The sequence below is a fragment of the Coturnix japonica genome, chromosome 1, assembly GCF_054131305.1.
Source record: "Coturnix japonica strain WE chromosome 1, WE-NBRP24, whole genome shotgun sequence".
NCBI lineage: Eukaryota > Metazoa > Chordata > Aves > Galliformes > Phasianidae > Coturnix > Coturnix japonica.
In genome coordinates, this window is record NC_140663.1 from 159241335 (window position 1) to 159264387 (window position 23053).

The 23053-nt window shown below is 35.2% G+C and overlaps 1 protein-coding gene across 2 annotated transcripts in view; it reads right to left on the bottom strand.

The window, feature by feature from the left end:
* Positions 1-23053, bottom strand: part of B3GLCT (beta 3-glucosyltransferase) — a 36998-nt gene that overhangs the window by 7945 nt on the left and 6000 nt on the right. The window contains exons 2-11 of one of the 2 annotated variants that reach the window (XR_014942154.1): positions 22584-22645; positions 20869-20908; positions 17604-17713; positions 14317-14393; positions 11954-12065; positions 8689-8825; positions 7397-7460; positions 3628-3759; positions 2623-2692; positions 1197-1281 (exon numbers count right to left, since the gene is read on the bottom strand). Coding sequence is in view for 1 of the 2 variants with exons in the window: in XM_015852042.3 (XP_015707528.3) it covers positions 2623-2692; positions 3628-3759; positions 7397-7460; positions 8689-8825; positions 11954-12065; positions 14317-14393; positions 17604-17713; positions 20869-20908; positions 22584-22645 (804 nt within the window). In the remaining variant the exon portion in view is untranslated. The remainder of the gene's footprint in view (positions 1-1196; positions 1282-2622; positions 2693-3627; positions 3760-7396; positions 7461-8688; positions 8826-11953; positions 12066-14316; positions 14394-17603; positions 17714-20868; positions 20909-22583; positions 22646-23053) is intronic. The other variant, XM_015852042.3, reaches the window with a different exon arrangement.

Here is a 23053-nt window from a genome sequence, read left to right on the forward strand (position 1 = left end):
GAAGAACATCTCTGAATATCACACCATCAGCTTTTAGCCCTTGGAGATACTACTCAAAGGAGGACTGTTTAACAATTGTCCATAAAAGCAATCTTTTTCTTATTTGCCATTCAACATGAATATCATAAACACTTAAAGTAGATTATACAGAATTCTAGTGATTATGCTACAAATGTTTCTGATCACTGAGGTGAGCAGCTACTCTAAAACAAAAAACATTTTGTTCTCCTTGTTCATTTTGCCCTGTGTTCTTTGACACCGCCCACCAAGTCTCATTAGCAGTAGCTGGTTATTTAAATGGCCGCTAAAGCCCCAAATCCTACATGTTTCACAGAGGTCAAATTTAAGTTATTCCCTACACTCAAAATTTACATTCCTACTAGGAGGAAATATCGTCATCATTTCCTTTTGCTGCTATTTAACTTTGGTGTTTGTGAATAACTGATTTTAGCCCCCTGCTGGAACCATTCTTCACCTAAAGTTTCCAGAAACCAAGCCACAAAATCAGAAGTGTCACAGAAATACATAATGCTTCCAATCTCTACCTGGTAGCAGAGACACCCCTGTAAAGGCTTTGTCACTCTTCTCCAACCAAGGAACTAAACCTCAGTAGGGTGCTCTAATACAGAGAACTATTTACTACTAGAGATTGAGCCTCTCAGCTTCTTTGGTGGAATTCCCCCTTCTTTGCATAAATGAAAAAAGAGTTTAGTGAAGCAGAGACCTGAGTCTCAGCACAGTTTAACGGCCTAATAAGGGAGCTAATAGCTCAAGCATTGTTCACTTTTCCTTGGTAGCTTTAACAGAAATGTCACCATGCACACGAATGTCTATTGTAAACTGAATCCCTCAATCATTTCCAATTTTTAACAACTCATCTTTTCTAAAGAAAGAACAGAAATCTGAAAATGTCTGGCCAACTCTGATGCAAATAGTTATTATGCAGTAATACTAGTGAACACGTGGAAGATGTAACTGCACACTACAGAGATATTAACAGAAGGTAAGTTCTAAGTTCTTAACTTTATCTTAGTGTGCCACTTATAGAACACTGTTCAGTCTTGACATCTTGAAATTACCACATACAGTAGGGGAGTTCTATCTCAAGTCAGTTCTTGAACTGCTTTTGCACATCAAATACCAAGCCTTCCTGCTGCACTAACGTAGATTTTGGCATACAATAAAAAATGACTTACCAGGTAAAAGGAGCTCTCTGAAGCTGGCATCCACTAATCTTTCAAAATCTTGAGTAAGATTATCCTCTATTCATAACACTGGAAACTGTGAGGAAAGTTCAAGAATTTTCCTCAGTCTTCAACAGCTGCTTCTTGAAAGATTATCATGCTATCTTTTTGAAGCTTTATTTTCCTTTTTGACTTTCTAGCTTTTGTTTTGTTGCAATTTTATTGCAAGAAATTAAACATGGATCCAGAAAGGAGAAGTCTTCAGTGAACTCCAATTACAGGACAGTCAATTTTGTTCTATCAAAAGCTACTTGCTGAAGATCTCCAAATGACTAATACAAAATAGCGGAATAGGGCCTTCATCAAGTGCAGTAACAACATCAAGAAAAGAATTACATATATGTTATCCTGAAGGAGAAAACAACACTTGGAAAATAGTCTAAATCTTAAAATGACAGAATCTACCATTTTGGATGCATTAGCAAACAGGGACTTAGTTACAAATGAGCTTTTATCTTCTTCCTATCTTCTGACAATATTCCCCCCAATAATTTTTAACAATAATAGCCACTTTAATTTAAGCTTATGAACAAAGTATGCCAATGCTATTACATACCTGTAGTATTCAAGGACACCCAAAATTCAAATATATCAATGGAAATAAATCTATCCCCAATTTCTTTATTAACAAAATGTCTAGAAGTAAAATAGAATGGACTGTTAGGTGGCACCATGTAGGCAGAATGCCTATTGTTAAACTGGAAGGAAAAATCCCAAGTCCACAAACTGTTATATACTCTGAAGCTGAGCTTTATTAGATATTACTTGAAGCAGAGTATCCCTGTGTCTTTATTTTCCTTGTTTCTCAGAAAGAAGGTAAAACCCACTGAAGAGATTTGGTGAAGATTTGCTAGTTTGATTGGTTGGTTGGTTATGGTTTTTACCATGGATGTCATGGCCGTATCATCATGTTGACTATTATTATTTGTAGAACATAACATTTCCAAATTAAACACTACAGCGTTGTACACTTGACAGACTACTGATCCAGACTTCAACAAAGTAGTTTGTTGACCAGATTTTTACAAGAAAGAAAATATCCCATTTCAAGCACTATAAAAAAAACCTGCTCATCCTACTCCTTAAGGTCACTAACACAATATAAGAGTATAAACTACTTTTTACTGGGGTGAAGGACAAGACACAGTGAAGTACCAGATGACAGAGATTTCAGTGTGCTCAAATCTCTGAAGCAGACACACGGGCCACTGCTTTGCAACCCACCTGAAGAACTCTAAAGCTTTCATGCTTCCCAGTGGATTTTACAAACATTGAGTCCCAAGAGGTGCACAGACAGCACATACCATCTTGTCTTCTAAATATTAATTTCATAAACTATACTATACAAAACTACTAACTCGACTAACCAACAACTTACTTCTGTCTCCATGAAATTTCCGACATGTTTTTACAGCAACAAAGACATCTTCCTTTTTTACTGGCTCTCCCTATTTGGATAGAACAAAAATGAAATTGCAGGCTCTGGCTTTAACAAATTTATAGGATATGTATATCCATATATGTAATAGAACAGAAGGTATCTTTTCATTGTACAGCGTATCAAGTAGAATAGTATATTAGTAATACAGTTGAAACTAGATCTTTGTCTCTTGGCAAAAATTGGTTTTAAATTCCTAAACTAACGTTAACTTTTTCCATTGATCAAACATTCTGACATGAACTACAGCACCTATTGTTAGGAAGAGAAAATGAACTCGTTGCATTAAGAATGATTCATCTGAAAAAAATAAAAAGTTTCCTTAACTCCTTTTAAATTAAAATAATCACTATGAGAAATGTTAAATTGTGATATTCATTTAAAGAAGCTTTAAGTCTACACACCAGAAATCTGAATTTCCTTAACTCTAAAATAGAATTGTTTAATCATCCTATTGGTTTCCCTTTTGGAAACCAGACAACCTAGAATTTTGCTCACCTAGAATCATCGAACACTTATTGGCATCTGGTGAGTTAACCTAGAATTTCATAAAGGTATTCTCCTAGAGGTGAAAGCAATAGTCTTTACATGAATGCTGTATTACATTTTATCTTTAGCCTAACAAGATTAAATTTCCCATCTGTGGGAAAAGAAAATCTGTACTTCAATATCTCAGAGAAATATAAAGAGAATTAATTTAGAGGTCATAAGCTGCTCAACCACTGTGGCAAAAAGACCAATTAAATATATACAATATTTGTTTGCTAGGAAATATCCTGTGCCATAGAATGCTGAAAGTAACTATAAATACCACAACAAACTTTTTAAAAATTATTTATTTAAAAAAAAATTCTTAAGGTTTGGGATACTTTAAGCCAAATATTACTCATTTTAGTAGGAATTGTACCTCTACTAAGCAAGTGATATTTAAAATTAGGTACTTACACAAAGTGGAAGAAAGTTACTGAATGTTGTCGCACACTGACCAACCCTATCTGAGTTCACATCATTGGTACAGAATTCAGGCACTGGAGTAAGATGTGGCCCATCCCCTTTCTGCCAAATATACAGGGCAATCTAACAAAATAGGAGACATTCATATCAGTAATGAATGAAGGCAAAGGAATTCTTTGTGTTTACATTCATTTAATTAGTAATTGAGTTAATAGTATTTCCATCTATATTTCATGAAACATCAAGAACACTTAGACTCATTCGACATTTCTACTGCAAATCTTTCATACTGCTTAGAATTTCATCAGATTAGATATTCACAAAGAATGGTTATACACTGGGTGTCCTTCAGACCACTTATAACTTCATTTCATACAAAACTATTCAGAAATTTGTTAGAGTAAAAAGAAGACAGAGTAAAAAAGAAGCAGAAAAGAGTACCTCATTAAGTACAGTTATTCAAAGCTTCTGACCTGCACAGACATATGCTCCCAACTATGAATTCTTATTCTGTCTCAAATATAGGTCAGAGATGTGGAAACATCTTCCATTTTGTATGAGAGCTGTGTGAGCTCACAGTGTTGGAGCTCTGGAACCCCAGTTTGCTTCTGCTTAACTCATTCCAAAATTACATTTCACTTTTCAAAGTGGACCCTATGCCAAAAAATCGTAAGTATTCAGTGAAAAACTCTCCATGCCACCTCAAGAAACAGCTTCTGTGCAAGAATTAAGATTCGTGGAATTAACAGCGTAACATAAAGGAGCTTGACTCTGCCCCACAGGTGAAATGGGACCCCTTCAAGGCAGGAAAAATCAATCTGGGTTTCTACTTTCTTTTTCCAATGTTTTTTTTTTTTACAAATATTCCCAACAGTGAGAGTGCGGCAAGTCTCCTCTCACTGGTGACAGGATGAGGGGCAATGGCCTCAAGTTGTGCCAAGGTAAGTTTAGGTTGGAAGTTAGGAAACACTTCTTTACAGAAAGGGCAATTAAAGACCAGAATAGGCTGTCCAGCCTCAGCCTAACCATACTACACTAACAACCCTCTGCTAAATCATATCTCTGAGCACCACATCCAAACGGCTCATAAACACATCCAGGGACGGCGACTCCACCACCTTCCTGGGCAGCCATTTCTGTGCCTGACCACTCTCTGAGAGAAAAAGTTCCTTCTTATGTATAAACCTCCTCTGGAATAGAACAAACCTGCCAGACTTACATGCACAGCTAGGACTAGAGGCAGGCTTGAGAACAAAATCACATTCTTGAGACTTGAGCTTCTTGATTTAACAGGTTTTGGATAACAAACAACTAGGGAACAGTAACATACTAGAGCAAGCAACTGATGGTTCTTGATCCCATCTTGTAGCTGGAAGACTACATAACAACAGGAGATGGGATTTAGAAACCCCTTCCAGTAATTCCACTGATCCAAACCTAAGATATTCGGAATGAACATTTATCACATGAACCAACAAAAAAGCAATGCTTCTGCTGCACAAAAAACATTTAAGAATTGCAAATTAATATTAATTACTTATGAAAGTTTTAACATGCTAATATTTCCCACTGAATAATGCATTCTTGAATGAAAATCCTTAGACTAATGTGAAACTATCATTTTTCAGAAGTGAGAATAGACTGCCCTTTTGGTTATTGAACGAGATAGCAGACTGCTCCAAAAACAATAGAAACATATATTTAAATATATAAATTTTTATATATAATTTATATATAATATAAACATATATAAAAAGATAAGGACAGTTTTAGCTCCAGATTAAATCTAATGTTATATATACAAAATAAATAAATAAATAAAAATCTATTATTCACTTCCAGTTTTGAGTTTCAGGACATATGCCATATCATGCAATTACAAAACGTCTAATAAGAAACCTGCAAATGAACAACAACATGACCATATTTGCTAACTAGAAAGGGATGTAAGTGGTATGGATATAAGAAATAAGGACTTAGGAGAGCAATAGGGTGAAAAAATTTATACATGGCACAGTAAAACACCAAGGACTAAAGGAGCACATTATCGGGACTTGTCAAACTAAAAAGAGGTCTTAAAACATTTATAATCCTTCATAAATTTAAACAGTACACACAATCACTAAAGATCGCAGATTGTACCCTTTGATTTGCTGTCAATCTTGATTCATACAAGAAGGCTGTAGCAAGATAAAAATGATTTAAGAAGGAGAAGATGGTGATTTATAAAATAGATGAGTATGAATAGAACTGTCTCCAGGGAGCTGTGAGACTGTGCAGAAAGAATAACTACAGAGCCGAAGCAGGTTATCAATGGCAATAAATTTGAAATTAAACATATGCAAAGAACTGCTAACAGAATAAGAAGGGGATGGAAATAATTTTTCAAGCCAAGCAATACATTGTTTTTCATGAATCAGTGTGTGGCACATAAAAGAAAAGTCTGCCAGTGACTCTTTCTGATGACACTAAGTTTAAGTGTGGTGCTCAGGGATATGATTTTGCAGAGGGTTGTTAGAGTTAGGGTACTATGGTTAGGCTGCGGTTGGACTTGATGATCTTCAAGGTCTTTTCCAACCTGGGTAATTCTATGATTCTATGATTCTAGAGGCTGTGAGAGTGCTGAAGTAGACAAGAATGAATTTTAGGACTATCCAAATGACTCTGAGGTAAGTTACAAAAACAAGATTAACAGCGTGAAGCACTAAGCCCTGAATTTATGAAAGGACTGAATTTAGGATAGAAACAGCTTATTGCTGTTTCACGTAACAAAATGGAGGCCGAGAGGGGTCCAATTGTTTTTGAGAAATACATGAGTCAAGGAGGGAAAAACTATGTGAAAGAATAGCATTGGCATAAAACCAAATTCATTTAAATATGCTACCAATTTATACTTTATAAATACACTATAGATTTGAGTTGGAAAGGAAAAGCCTTCTAACCATTATAGAATAAAGATCTGGAAGAGCAACAATAGCTTAATTTTCTTTCCATCTGGGCCAGAACCAAAATTTATAGCTGACTTCTAGGAGAGTATAAAAAAATTACACAAATTCAACATTTCAGGCCCAAATTAGCAGTCTTACTCCAAACTCATCCTACTCTTGTTCTATAGTTCAGGAGTTCAGTCTGGTGACAAATACCAAACCTGGGCTGCACAAACACTTTGAAGGCAGAAAACATAAAAAAGCAACAGAGAAGATAGCAATGATCTTTTCTCAGATCCCTTTTCCTTCCTCTCATGCTCCCTTCAGCCAACTCATCTATTCTCCAGTAACTACTTCTTAAAACCACTGGCAGCCAAAGGCAAAGAAATTTCTAAGATATCACACTGCAATCGTTGACACAATTTCTACTCCTCAAGCTACTTCACCCCAAGTTCATCAAACCTTGTCGTAAGAATCTGATTTAGAAAGTAAACGAGGCTTGCCAGCGTCTGAGATATTATTTGTGCTGGTGTTCTACAAATTAGAAGCCACTCAGCCTCTCTACAGAACAAGTCTTTGAAGATACCTCACTGTATACAGCCATACATGCTATAAATGTAGTTTTAATCATTCATTCTTCTATGCTTGAAACATAATTTTAAAGTATTATGTTACTGTGTTCTTAAAGCAAAGGAAAGAATTTAAACATTCTATTGCATTTAAAATTTTTAGCAATCTCTTGTTTTCATTATAAATTCATCAGTATTCCAATATATAGATTTCATAGCTTTCTTTCTTTTTTACTTACGTTGGAAATACAACACACTGCTTACCTCGTGTTTTAAATCTATCGTAAAGTCTGACTTCAGAGGTTCACTTTTCAACTTAGTTGCAAGCCTGTACAATTAAAGATGAAGACATTCACTCTCTTCAGAAAGCATATTAAAAAAATAATCAATCATTCCTGTACGCAGCAAAGTGTGGCCAGTATTTCTGACCATCTATTTACAAGAACAGATATATTCTGCACATACTGCCTCAGAAAACAACTTGCATTTCTTTTTCCTATCATTTATTTTATTTTTTTTTTATTTTTTATTTCTTTGGCACACAGAGCGATGATTAATATCAGTTACTATCAGTTCTCAGCACATATATTTTGACACATTTTTCCTGCCTAAGAAGAAGTGTTTTATCTGCAGAAGATGAGAACTGTCTGGCACAATGTTTTCAATGGATTTAAAGCAGCATTGTGTTTGATGCTCCATACTGATCAGCATCTCAAACTGCAGACAACATTCTCTTTTTGTGTGCTCCAAATCACAATATTTAGGCATCTTCAATTAATGAAAAAAATCAATTCTTGCTAAAGCAGGATGCGTTCAAACTTCTGAACTCTATGGAAGTTTTAAAATCTCATTTAAAAACAAAGCATCTAATTGGAAATAAAAATCAATCAAAAATTCTCTCTATAGAATGAGAGGAAAGTGTCTAGAGGGCAATGAAGTCACTCCAAGATTCAGGAATAAAACTGTTCTATGTAATTTTTAAAACTAGAGATAGCACTGAAAATTAGCTGACGTTACATTTTCTTTTAGATAGGCAAAAGTAAGCAAAATAAATTACACGCACAGGTACAACAATGATGCAGGAATCTACTTCTGTACATGTATCTATTTACAAATTCTTGAGTGTTTATTTCTAATAAGTATGTATGAATGTATAGAAAAAAGAAGAAATGGAATTTGGTCAATGGAGTGCTTCCAGACTAAGTTTATAGCAGGAGAACAAAACTATGCAGGCATACCCAGAGCTAGCTGAATATCACTGCATCTAGTTGGATGCCCTGTACCTTAGATCCTCGAACAACACATATTGACATAGATGATAATAATGTAGGTGGCAGCAGCAAGAACTTAGTGCAGACAATAAAACCAACACATGAAGTCAAATAAACGGCTAAATGAACAAGCTGACATACATATTTTATATAAAAGTATTAAGAAAGTATTATGTTTGAAATCATAACTCATTAAAATAATAACAGCATCTAGAAAAACTATGAATTCTAAACTTCATTGCTATAAATAAACAATTCAGAAGCAACTAAAAGTTCAATTCTTACTTGTTAACAAGCGGAATACTAAGTGCCCAACCAGCAGCAAAATCTGGGAATTTAAAGACTGTAGGATTCTCAGCAAAGGCATAGTGGTGAATTATTGTAGATTCTTCATCATATAATGGTTTACCTAAAAACCACTCCTGTAAAGGAACATAGGAAACAATTTTGTTCATCTACAGCATCCTGTTAGCTAATTGTACTATATGTGTTACTTCTTAAGGCAACAAACACTGAAAACTTCTTTGCTCCTATAATCCTCATGTGCTTCCTCAGGCTGAGTGTTGCTCAGGAATCAGTTGAGGAAACAGTCAAAGTTAAAGTGACACTATCCAGTAGATGAAAAAGATAAGGATGAAAACTTATTCCACCAGTTTACAAAAATCAGTTTCATAGGAGACGCTACCTGGTACTTATTCACTCTTCCTTTCATTTGTATCTTCAATCCTAACAGATCCTGTTTTCTCTTTCCTTTACTGGAAGGATTCAGTAGTGTTCAGTAGAATGATTTAAAAAACAAAATGTTGGGAGATGAAAGAGAACGAGCAAACATTAATTTTTATGCATAGAGGTGACGTCCAAAAAAAAAATCAAATTTTTTAGAAGCTTTTATGCAAAAGAATTTTGAAACCTTCTAGAGTTTTGATGATTTTGACACATTTAAAACACAAGCACTCTTTTTGATACTAGAAATAAGTAATAAATATTAATACTTCCATGGCATCATCCCGCTGTGCTATAGCACGAAATCCTTTATCTTTACAATAATTCAGTATGCTAATTTTTACATCATAACAACCTATTTATTTCAAAAGAACCTTATTTTCCTCTCTCTATAAAGTACAGCATATTAAATGCACACATACACCCTCCTTGGGCTTTCATGGAGTATTGTTTCTAGCAATATTAAGGTAAGGTTCAAAGAAACACAGTGAAGACATTCCAGTGTAATGCTCAGCTTGTTCGCTCACAACACTGCTTATTTACTGAAGTGATATGCAGAACATGCTGATCTGTGCAGGCTGCCTTTGCAAAATGAAATCACCTATACACTAAGGAACTTATAAAGTAACTTACATAAGGAATCAGAGTAATCAAATTGCATACTGGCAAAAAAGATAATTAAAAAAAAGAATATGTTGCAGTACGGATAATTATCACCTGGATAAATAGTTGCAGATCAACACGATTCTACCTATTTGTTCTTTATCCACTTACTTACAAACACCAAGACAAGAGTGCCAAATTCATCTGTCCAAGATCTGTGCCTAAGACAGAGGACAGGTGATTTCAGCTGTTACATCCCTTCTGTGCCTTCTGAATTGATAAGATTCTCCAATCCAAACTGCTTATTTAGACATCTTTTACACATCTTACTATCAACAGCTATAAAGTCATTGCTGCCCATTAGCCCATCATTCTGCATATCTTTGGGGCTGCAGTTTTTCATTCTGTTGGGATGAAAGGAGAGGCAAACACAATTTCACTTATCCTTGTTGTTATTCTTCATTATGAAAGCACAGATTGAATCAATTGGCTGCTGAACCTTAGTATCACGGAGTGGTTAAGGCTGGAAGAGAGCCTTCTGCCCAGACAGGGACACCCAGAGCAGGATGCCCAGGCCCACATCCAGCCAGCTTGTGAAGATCCTCATGGAGGAGGATCCACAGATTCCCTGCACAACTTGTGCTTCATCATCCTCATATTAAGAAGTATCTCCTTGTGTTGAGACACAGCTCATCATCTGAGTGCTGGCCTTGTGATCTTTACGTAAATCAAATATTCCTCAATGTTTATTAGTTTTATTGCAGTCAGTAATGTCTTTGGTTATCAGTACAGATACTTATGGTGCTTCAACACATCTATTTTCACTCATATTATATTCATATAACTCTCAATAGTTCTGTTACTACCCCCTACACATTGAGACTGAATAGCTGCAGATTCATCAGTTATTCACGTGCCCCTTTTGGACCTTTTATTGTGATTAATGTATACCAGCTTTTTATTATGCAGACTGCTGACATGGAAGAATGAATTATGAATGAGCTCATTCTAGTCTAGCTCATCTAAAATTCTGTAAACAATGGATACTATTTTATATAAGGAATCAGTTATGGGCTGTCACATGAAAAAGACCATCGCTCTGTACAAAAGCAAAACATTTTATTTTCTTTTTAGAAAATAAAAAATAAGAGGCTAAAACACAATTTGCTGTTGTAAGAGGATTTATGCACTCTGCACAGGAAATATTAAAACTGGCACGTGAACAGCATTTAGAACAGATTTCATGTTTCTGTACAGAAAACATCAGTTAAGTGTTTTATGAAACAGAAATAAGTGGATATTCCAAAAGACTGAAAATATTCAATATGCCATTTTGAAAACAATGTGTTTAGAAAGAGAAATATATCCAAATTATTATTGTTACTATTTTAGGAAAGAATTGTATGAAAATGGGTTAAGGTTAGACACCTGAAATGGAAGCAAATACTCTACATTGAGACCTGAAACAGAGTTCAATGCTAGTCAAGGTAACAATAAGGAAGCAAAGCTTATTTCTCAGAGGTTTTGGTTTCTTCTATTCCAGGCAAAAGGACATTAAGCTATTTTTTCTTTTCTGAATACTGAGAACTCTAAATATTAGCAGCTTTCTTATCTATCAAATTGTTTGGGCTATCAAATTTACTTTGCTCCTTGCATTTTTCATTTGCCCTGTAAGTCTTTTGTTGTTCTTTCTTTTGAAGCATGTAGGTTTTTCTCTCCTCTCTTATCACTAATACAGCTCAGAAGGAAAATGCAGACAAAATACAATACCATATTATATCAGAGATAGACTAATAACAGTCATTCTACTTGATGATGACCAAAACTGATGACAGGAAAAGGGCAGGAGAACACAACACAGATTATATCTATCTTTTTACTGTTGCTACATCATTTCTGGGATACACACAAAGGGCATTCTTTTATTTTCTGCTCAATTTTAGCAGTTTTTCAAAAGCTATACATGTTCTCGTGGTTCTTCATATTAAATACCTTGCTCACTCTCAGCCTCAGCATCAGTTTGGATATATATTTTCCAGTGCCTAGAGCTATAAGCCATACAAGCAGTGTTTAAAAATTTAGTTCTTGTCCTTATAGACTGTTTCATAACATGGAACTCTGTACTTCTGTACTTAAAAGTAAAATGACTCCTCCCATCTGTTTCATCTAAAAATCTATTCCAGTGCATTCAAAAGAAAGTTAAAGATCTAATTTTTTACTTCACCTTAGAGGAGTCAAATCTTCTTAGTATTTCTAGCAGCTTTACAACTTGTATTCTTGTATCTTCTTCACAGAAGAAAATCCACGAGGAGTTCTTACCATAGGCAACAGAGAAACTAACAAAAGAAATGATCGTTTACTATGCTTTACTGGCTTATGAATAGAATAATAGATTCAACCCCCATTCCTCAAATATAAGTACTTTGCAATTAACTATTCATTTACACAAACATAAGCTTTTACTATTAATGTAGAATTACATACCTGAACACTGCAGTGAACAGATAAAGATACTGCCTCTGCTGCTACCTATTTATATAGCGCTACTTATTCTAGAAAGAAAGGAACAGGCATACATAAAGAATGTCTACTCAAAACAACATATATGCACTACAAGTATCTATTAATTCAGAAGTACGTACATAGCAGTTCCAACTACCATCCCCTCTACACCTCAACTGTCTCCCAGGGAGGCTCGCTATTGGGCATCTAACTCTGCAACAAACCTGAAACCGCCTAATGACATGTTTTGTCATGACTGCCTGATATGATCATAACTATCCCTACCTTAAGAAATTCATTAGCTCTGTCAATGCAGTTATACTACACAGATTGGAGGGATTCTCCACCTTCCTCAAAGCTAACACTAATCTTGATGCTGATTTCCCTACTCCTTCAGGAAATCCTCATCTTTTACTTATCTGCTGTCCTGATTGAATTCTTCCACAACTTAACAAAAACTGTCTTTCCTCTGTGTCGTGCAATGCTATTCAATGCTTTCTGTTTGCGATACTCAATTTGCTTAACTATAATAATTAGAAGAACACATGATTCCATTATCCTTTCGGTTTGCAAAAGCATATAATTGTCTTCTCAACACTGAAATCTAGGTCAACTTTGTCATTCAAGCAACAAATAAATTATCATCAGCTGGGAAAGCCTATTTAAATTTAGCATTTTCAAGTGTAAAACATGTCAAACAAGTACTTGAATGAGTATCTGATACCACCATGTTTTTAAATATGCACAGTATTCAGTGCCATGTAAAGACTGAAGGCTTTAATGCACAGCTAGAACTTTAGGAGAAACATCTGGATTTACATGAAAGTAGGTAGGTCAATGGCAAGGAGAAATCACTGGAATGACACGCACAGAAAGAATTACAACATCTTTTGAATATACAACATGCATAACATAAATGTTATGAATTATCACACAGAAGAGTATCTGTATTTTTGCTTTTAGGTTCTGCTCTCTTCTAAGAGCTATATCTGTAAACCTTGCCACTGTGACACAAATAATTCAAGAGGAGACACCAGGTCACTGAAAGAAGAGCTAAGAAAGGGGGAAAAAACATAACATAGATGACATAGTGGAATATCATCTTCCAGTTTTTCAATTCACTTCAATTCTCCTTCTGCACTTTCTCACATATATATATATAAAATGATAACCACTATATAATCACTATTTTCATATTTCTGCACATAAAGCAATGGAAAGCAGAAGAGAGAAGAGCATGAAAATCCTGTCCTGTTATCAATCTCACGCAATAAAGGCACATCAAAGGAACAAAAATATTAACTAAACTAAACCTTAAGAGGCTGCAGAGACACTGGCACTGGTTTTAAAGGCAATTTTTAGGCAAAGTTTAAATTAAGAATTTTCCTAGTTGTCCAGTTTTCAGTACCGTGAAGCTTTAGAACTTTCACAAACAAGGATCACTGACTCCTGACTATTAGCAACATCCTACCACATAAATGCAGCAAGTCTTCCTCAGAGCAATTTGCACACATGAAGAAGAAAAGATATTTGAAATTCTCTGTCCTCCGACCACAGTAAGATGAAAAAAGGCTTCTAAAAATACATTAAAACCTACATCTTCCTTCTGCAGAGAAGCATTACCTCTTAGGAACACAGTAAGCAGCAAAAGATGCAAACTAAATACAGGCATTATTTACAACCATTAATCATTAATCCTCTTCATTCAGTCAAATAAACTGAAAAGTCTAAGGTTCTGAAATACTACTCACAGACCTTGCGCTGTGGGCAAATGGGAAAAAAATATACATTTTCAAATGGTTTTCTGTTGACTAGTTTACTTTTCTAATGATTTTAAAACCCATAACCATTTGAGGCAGGTAGTTGTTCAACAATATTATATTATTTCCTCTGTAGCGGGTCTCATGTCTAGTACATCCTCCTCTGATTTAATGAAGCTTAACAGAAAATTGCTTTAGGAAAAAAAAAGAGCAGTATGCAAGTGAAAAGAGAAGTCAGCAACTCTGATTTAAAGACTGTTGGTTTTGAAAAAAAAAAAAAAATCTTAATAAGAATCTGAAAATAACCAGCATTAATTACACTTACTCTCTCATTAGTGGTAATATGGTCCATGCACCTTCATGCCTGTCCATCTGATGAATAAGCAGCACAGTTGGTAATTCCTTTGATGAAAATAGAAATACACTTGTTAAACATAAATAATACACACTTCTTTTTCCTAAGCACCAATTAATCTTAAAAATGACAAAAAAGATTTTAAAAAAAAATTAAAATTACTCTGGAATGCCTACTGGGTTCTTCATTACTTTTACCAGCATGCGGGCCTGCAGAATAAGCAGCTTACAGTGCTTTAAAGCAAGGTGACCTAAGTACTTCTTACAACTCATCATTTCCTAATTCTCTATTAGATACTAAGCTAATATACAGTAAGTAAAATATTTTGCACAGATCCCACGTAACCAATTAAGCAACACATCATGCTCATTAACTTATCTCATCATAAAACATCACACTATGAAGGGGATAAATAGAGGCTTGAAATAAAGCACAGAACACCTTTGCCCCAAATGTCACTGCGGTACCAGCACACTGAGGGCAGCAACAGCTTCCATACACTACTGCTTTAAGTGCTAAATAAAAAATAAGCAATGAGTGACTAAAGGAGTCAGGTCTCCAACCAATTCAAAAGCACTGACACAGCCTCCTACTTTAGAATCATGTATGATGTAAAGGCATAGTATAAAATGCATCTTTAAAATAATTTAGTACTACTTATACAAGTTATAGTAACAGGGATGCTAGTAGCACACTCAGTTTTCACAGTAAATCAGCAAGAGAACTGGAAACATAAATTCTGATTCTTGAATCTAAAATTAAAAGTCATCCTCATCTCTACTTCTGCTCTCTGCTGCCTGACTATCATTTTGAAGAAGTACCAAGTTTGCTTCAGACTTTACACGCCAATTCAAAGGGTTCAGGGAAAGGCCACAGCAGTACTCAGTTTTCATAAATCAAGAGAAAGATGATGTGCACGCATCTGCCTTCAGATGATCTTATACTAAAGGAAAGATGGAAGCAGTTAGCCAATCAGAAGAAGGTAAGAATTGCAAATTAAAGTGAAGCATTTCTGACTATAACTTGAGGCACAAGACACAGAGAAGAAAAAATTTCAGTGAAGCAGAAAGTACTGTTATTCATTTTTGTGTTGTATATTATACTGCAGTCCTCAAAACACAACCTTGCTGCAAGCCAAGTGAACTTAAATGCATAACCAAAGCACTGATTCCTGAGTGCCCATATTCTACATCCAGCTACTTGGCGTCTGGGAAAACAGATGCAATAAATACTTGTATCTGAAAGCACATTTTAGGCCATTTAGACAGAAGGACTTGTTTTACATCTATTTTATCATCAAAATAAAGATTTATGTAACAATATATTTGTCTGAAAGAACAATAATTATCATCACTGCAACCTTTTAATGTGGGAAAGATGGCGGTACTGGGTTTATTTGACATAAACAAATCCTTGCAGCCTGGAAGGAAACTGTTCGTAGGAAGGAAACAGACCCTTATGCTAACACATTACCAAGCCAAAAAAACAATTGATATAGTAACACTGGAAAATAAAATAATTTAAAGAGATGAATAAAACAGATGTGCTCTAACGAAAACAAAGTTAATGTTGACATTGAGGAAAATTAACCATAAGGAAAACCATTTTCTACAGGGCAGGAGAACGTATCACAACACTTCACTTAAGTATAATCCATTAAACCTTGTTAAAACTACAAGATCCAAAAAGGCTGATTAGTCTCAGCTGGAAAAAGCTTCCATGGGATGGGAAGCCATTAAGAAGGGAGAGCAGGAGCAAGGGTTTTCAGAACAGAACCTAAAATTTGAGCAAGAAATCTGTATGTTGAAGCAACAGGTGCATTATGGATTACACTGTGTTGACGGTATTTATTTCAAATCTAGGTAACCTGTGACAAAAGGTCTCAAAAAAATTAAGGCCACATTCTTCCAAACATACTGATTTTCTAAATATACAGATTAAGAAACTAAATTGCAGTGAGTAAGAATTACCTCCACTAAATTTTATAGCCACACTTCCATTAAGCTTTATAGTGAGAGTAAAACACTGAGCAGTTCAGACCTACTCCAATACTCATAATCACTCAAAAATTCTAGCTGTAGAGTTTGACATAGGTCTGTAGGAAAGTATGCCAGTTCCTTTGTGGAACACTTCTAACAATGAACATAATGTGGAAGTATGACCACAGCCCAAAGAAAATGGAAACAACTCTGAAAAATGTTTCTATGTCGGAGTATTTCAGAATTTCTTTCAGGTGAGATACAGATGTCAGAACTCATAGTGGGAACTGTATTGTAGAACAGAGAAATATTTAAGGGCACTTTTGGACAACACAACTTCACCTGGCTTCTCCCAAGAATCTGAAAACAGATGTGCAAACCCCCAAAAATTGTTTCCTGCAGATGGCCAAAACATGAGAAAGAACGATTTAGAGACAGATCATTTCAGACAGAAATGTGGTGAATACACATATTAAAATTCAAGCAAGCTATTTAGTCTCTTTTTCCACCCCCTTCCTCAACACTTAAGCAAGGAGATATTTCAGTGTAATGAAATAGTGCAATGCTCCCATCTGTATAGGTTAGATCATTAAAAGCAGCAGATTTTTAAAGCAGCTAATGCTTAACAGCATTAACTTAACAGCAATGTGCAAACGGACAATAGATACTGTAGCCACAATTCAAAAGCACAATAAAGCTGAGATAGGTATCAAGAGGCTTCATGAGGTTATAGAAGCAGATGCTTCAGACAGAGACGTGGTCAAAAAGAGCTTAAAACAGAAAAAACAGAACCTTCTGGAAGCACAAACCTGTCAGATAACAAAGAAACTGAACTTCTGATGTACAGACCAACAGTACAGGCCAGCTGGCATCTGATCATACCTCAGATAATAGATAACAAATGAACAAGAACACATTGACAGGATGCTCCTAATGTCTGTCACCTGTTCTTACCCTAGTCAGAACACTTAAGGACTCTGGAAGCAAGTAGATGGACGAAGAGACCAATATTAACAAAAATTCCGTCAAGACATAGGTGACACAAGCATCGCCTCAAGCAGTGTGGAGGTGTTCTATGTACATTAAAATTATTTAGTGATAAATTATGGTATTAAATCAATGAATAATCATTGAAACAGTTTTCATACAAGCATATAGAAGACAATAAAAGGAATACAGTAGATCAGAAAAAGGTGAAATATAAAAGCTTTTCTTTCTTTTAGTATGATGCAGGAGAAAGATACATAACAAAATACAATCTGTATAACCTGAACATACCTTTCCAAGATCTGCAGTCTGTTTTAAAATATCTCTTTTTAGATCTTCTGCTCTCTTGGAATGAAAGGAATTGCTTTGACTCTGGATGACGAAGATAACTTCTTTCAGTTCTGTGAACCAGAAAATAAAAAGATTTCAAGACAAAGGTAGTTATTTTCAGTTTTACTCCCGGGGTACTGAAAACCCAGGTATGTGTGGAGGAATTTATTATACAGGAAGCTATTTCTTTACTTACACAAACATTTCATGAAATAGTGAAAAGACATCATTTAACACACGCAAACAAATCTCTAACAGCCCTTTAAAGGATTAATTTATAAAAAGAATGACATGAGGATAAGATCTGCAGCAACAAATAAACTTAAGCACACAACAGTATTAGCCATGTTAGACCTATGACTACTCAAAGTTGCCAGTTAAATGTCTTTCTGCTTTTCCTCAGTATCTTTTTCACTCCGTTTATGAGTTTATTCTCCAAGATAAACTCTGAAAATGTAAAATTGTGCAGATGCCATAAGCACTGACATACAGCTAAGTTTGGATTTCCATTTCTTTTGCCATGTAACATTCCCTCAGGCTCTGACCCACCCTACAAACTACTTTAAAAAACCTTCATAATCAAATCATACGGATAGCAACTACTGACTAACTAGCACTAAATCTACTAATTTACCTATGCAGAAATTAAAATCAGTGCAAAAGTTAGAATTATACTCATTGATACCACTAAGCACAGAAGGGTTAAATCTACATACAGTACATTAAGAATATCCCCAGAGATAAAAAGCAACAACTAGACAGCTTTATGCGATTACCGCTGTAGTATCGGTACACTTACAGATATGCAAACAGCTGAATTACATTCAGTTTCACTTACAGTGCATTTAACAGCTGTGACATCCCCACAGCAGAATTCTTTCTAAGAGTAATCTAACACCCAATTTTGTATCACTGTTTGAATCCCAAAGAGATCATTTCCTCTCTATAGGCACTTCAGAAGACTTTCAAAGAGGAAATACATATACAGTATTAAGGTATCAGTGGAAAGCATGTGTAATTTAAAACTGTTTATTGTATACATAAACTGCTTCTCAAGTTGAGAAATAGTCAACCAAGCAAGACAAAGAACAGAGTCTTTTGGAAGATTAGTAACCAGCAGTCTCTGATACATTGGTTTTATTTCTTTTGTTGTCTTCTTTTGTTTCCCTAAGGCTTTTCCATATCTGGAAAATACCTTTGGTGATCTCAAATGCTCACTGATGGGAAGAACAGGCTGAGTTCACAAAGGAAAAGAAAAACAAAATGAGGAACCAGGAAGGTTGAAACTTCCTGTGTCTTAATATAGCCATATCTCCTTGTTAAGTGGAATAGAACGTTCATGAGCATTTAACAACCTGCCATCAGCAACACGCATTTTAGAGAGTATGCATTGACTCTATGCAACATAGAATTCTTAGAGTTGGAAAGGGACCTCTGAGGGCCATCTAGTCCAACTCCCCTGCAGTGAACAGGGATGCCCATTCCAACACTCAAGTTAAATGTTGCCTTGAGTTCCCAAACAAAGTGAAGTCAGTACAGTAGTTCCAATCAACACACTGCTTATCCAATGGTCTTTCCGCTCTGCTGTCTTTATACTATAATTAGCTCCACTGATTTTCAATACCAATGCCATCTACTTCATTTAAACGGTGATACATATTCAACAAATGTTCACAATTATCTACTCTGTCTATACTCACCAACAAAATGTTATATATGTTATCAGAAATCATGATATATATTAAACTCATGTAAAATTTTCAGTGAGAAGTGTTACTCCCAGAATCCAACCATCACATTTCAGTATATGACAGATGAATAATTGCTACACTTACCTAAAATAACCAGTGCCTCACCTCAAGAACAGACTGGCTTTTGTTATTCAGATATGCTACAAGCTGAAAATAGTGTTGGTCAGCTATGCAGCCTACCACTTGGGGTCAAATGTACTCTTAAGCAAAACAAGATGAAACAAATCAACAACAAAAGCAAATAAAAAACCAACCAAACAAACAAAAACATAGATGATCGTAGCTATGTCACTAATGTTTTACTGTAGCGCTTCTAAGTATGATTCCTAAGAAACAGCATTATACATATAAAAAGGTATGTAAACAGAGATTATATTAAAACTTATGGCAAAAGCAAAAAAGAACAGACTGTCAGTGCATCCCTGGATGTTTTATGAAGTGAGACACAATAAGTCTGCAAGGAGTGACAAAAAACAGCAATGGGAGCCAAACAGCAACAAGAGCCTTGCTGTGCTATGAGATTCAATAGAAAGAGATGAAAGAACATGGAGAAAGAGGAAAGAGAATTTGTTGGACACCACAGAAGGAAGGGTGAACTGGAAAGCAGAGTGAAAAAAGCTTCTATTAAAGGGCCTTGACTTTTTAATGGTAAAATGGGAGATCACTGGGAGAAAGGATTTAATTATTTTCCATAAGAGTAGTTATCTGTACTAGGGACACAGCCTGGAATTAAATCCAAAGCAGTCCAACACAAAACAAACAAACCCAAAACTTCTCAGTACCAATAAGAGTTCTTGTACTCCAGTACAAGCATGATAAATGTTCCTGGTGGTCATCTTTGATGTCAGAATGAAATACCAAATTCCCAGAAGCTGCTACAACAGAAACATGGTCAAACTTCCTCCTTTTAGAACAAGATGATCTTGGTGCTCAGCCTTGTATGAGTGAGAAGTACCACAGCACTCCACATTTATTTCACTATTCAGTATGCTGTTAATGTATGACATTTTCTTAAAAACTTGCTTCTGGTTGTAACAAGTAATATGTAGCAATTCCAGTCACTATAATTACCACGAGAGCTTGGCAGACTTGGTAGCATTCAGTTTCACATCAACTTTTTAGCATGAAAATTGATTTAAAAAACCCGTATACTACACAAAACTATGCATTAATTTCATAGCGCAAGTGCACATTTTGAGGAAAATAAACATAACTGCGATAAAATATCAAATACAAATGCAGATCAAGAAGCATATGCTTGATGAGGCTGTGTGAGCAAGGAAAAACATGTTTGGGAATCAGCAACTAACAATGTTGTTGAGCATTTAGCCACTGTTCACAGTTACTTTTCAAAGCATGACCATATTTTATTTATACAAAAGAGACAGCTATGTTAAAAACAGACTGAAAAAATTAGGGATGTGTGAACTTCAGTACTGGCTTAGAGCAAGCTTGCACAGAACAATTTTACTTACCCTTGCTCCTTTTACTCACTGTACCCCGTTTTTCAGACTTCTAGAAGGGGAAAAATGAAAAATAAACCCATAGTGAGAGAACAATTATCTCTAACTCAGTTTATATTGGCGCTTTCAACACTAACAATTTCAGCTCTTCTTTGGTGTTTAATTTTTCTTTCTTTTTTTTTTTTTTTTTTTTTTTTAATGTATATATACATATCCTTTGTGATCAAAGCACAAAATCTGGAATAAGAAACTGCCAAACATCCATTGAAACATCTTAAGGAAGAACGAAAAAGCAATTTATGTCAAAACTGTAAATATGAAAAGGTTGGGATTTGCTCAGGTCAGGTTCATTTGTCACACAGTTTTAACAGTGTTCAAGGATTGGCAACAGTGGAGTTGTATCAGTAATTGCGAAACAAAGACACAAAAAATATCTCGAGTATATTGAGCTGCTTCTCAGTAACAGAGACTGGGTGGAAAGGTCTTATCTTAGCTCAAGTGTTTTGAGTCCTTCCCACAGAGAAATATTGTACTTAGCACTCTTCAGGAGGAAGCCTTTATAAAGTTTTCCTATCTTTGTGACAATTACTGTTTACAAGCATGTTTCTTCTCCCCATTTTTTTTTTAATGCCACATCCATTTAACCCTTTTAGTTCTGCATGCATCAGGTGATTTTTCCTTAGTCCAAATCTGATTTTACACTGAGATATATAATCAGAATAGCAATGACATAACTACATACACATTGTAGTCTATGAGTAGAGCAGTGACTAAGGTAACACACAAACCAAACTAAATTTCTCAGATTACCTTCCAGAAAAGACACCCACCTCACAGGGGAAAAAAAAATAAAAATTAAAAAAAAATAAAAAAATAAAAATAAAAATAAAAATAAAAATAAAAATAAAATTTGCTCCCTCAGAGACAGACACAGCAATAGAATCCAGGCCAGAATAATCTAAAAGTCTGGTCAACTCTGAAAGCCATAAAGTAAACTCGCTACACATAGGATTTACACACACTGCACACTGAAATAAAAAAGCAACAATCCATTCCCTTGCCCTTGGGTTCAGAAAAGCTTTCCATGCCTTTCTAGGCACGGAAATCTTTGTGTTCAAATGATTCAAGTAACTGTCATTGTACATGACAGAATTAAAAATAACTAATTACATAAATTCATATGCCAAACATATATTAGACACCAAATGCTACTGAAAAGGCCCTAAGTACTCTTAACATTTTATTCAAGTGGCAAAGTAATTACACTTCAATGTTGAATTGAGGCAATCAGCAGAAATCCACATCACTTGCACAATTCTCACCACAATCTCACTCCAGATATGTTTTCTTTAGCATGCAGCTCCTCTCAAACCGGAATGAGACAACACTGGCATTTCACAGAGAGCAACATGTAAGTGATGAAAACAGGATTACGTTATCTAGGTTCCCAGATAGCAGATCACAAATTTGCAATGGGAATCTTTTTAAGCCATGAAAAGTCCTGTAGATTCAGCAGTCATCATTAGGAGCAAATTTAAAAGCACACATCTCTGACCATACTTCTATTGCATTTGATGCAAGATCAAATCTAGACTTGTGTAGCTTTTATAGATTCTGCCTCTTATTTCCACTATTTCTGATTTTTCCCCTTTAAAACTTATTTACTTATACACACATATCTGCTACAAATGTATACACATGCACATATGGCAATTAAAATGTATTACCTGCAGCACTGGTACTTCAGCCTTGTCTTCTGCATCTTCAAGAACTACATTTAAAGCAAAAGCTGAAAGAAAAAGCAGACATTTTTTTTTCAAATTATAGGAGCTCGTTTTCATACTCGACAAAGCTCTGCAGCAAAATTATTTATACTTTAGTATAAATAATTAAAAGTATAATAAAAGTATAAATAATTAAGTTATACTATTTTTATGATAACTGTAATCAATATTCTGTAAGAATCTATGCTTTTACAAGGGGAAATAGTTCAACTTGCACCAGGGCAAGGTTAGGGTGGATATTAGGAAGAACTTCTTTACAGAAAGGGTAGTTAGGTACTGGAATAGGCTCCCCAGGGAGGTGGTTGAATCGCCATCCCTGGATGTGTTTAAGAGCCGTTTGGATGTGGTGCTGAGAGAAATGATTTAGTGTAAGGTTTTTAGTGTTAGGGTACTGATTAGGCTGTGGTTGGACT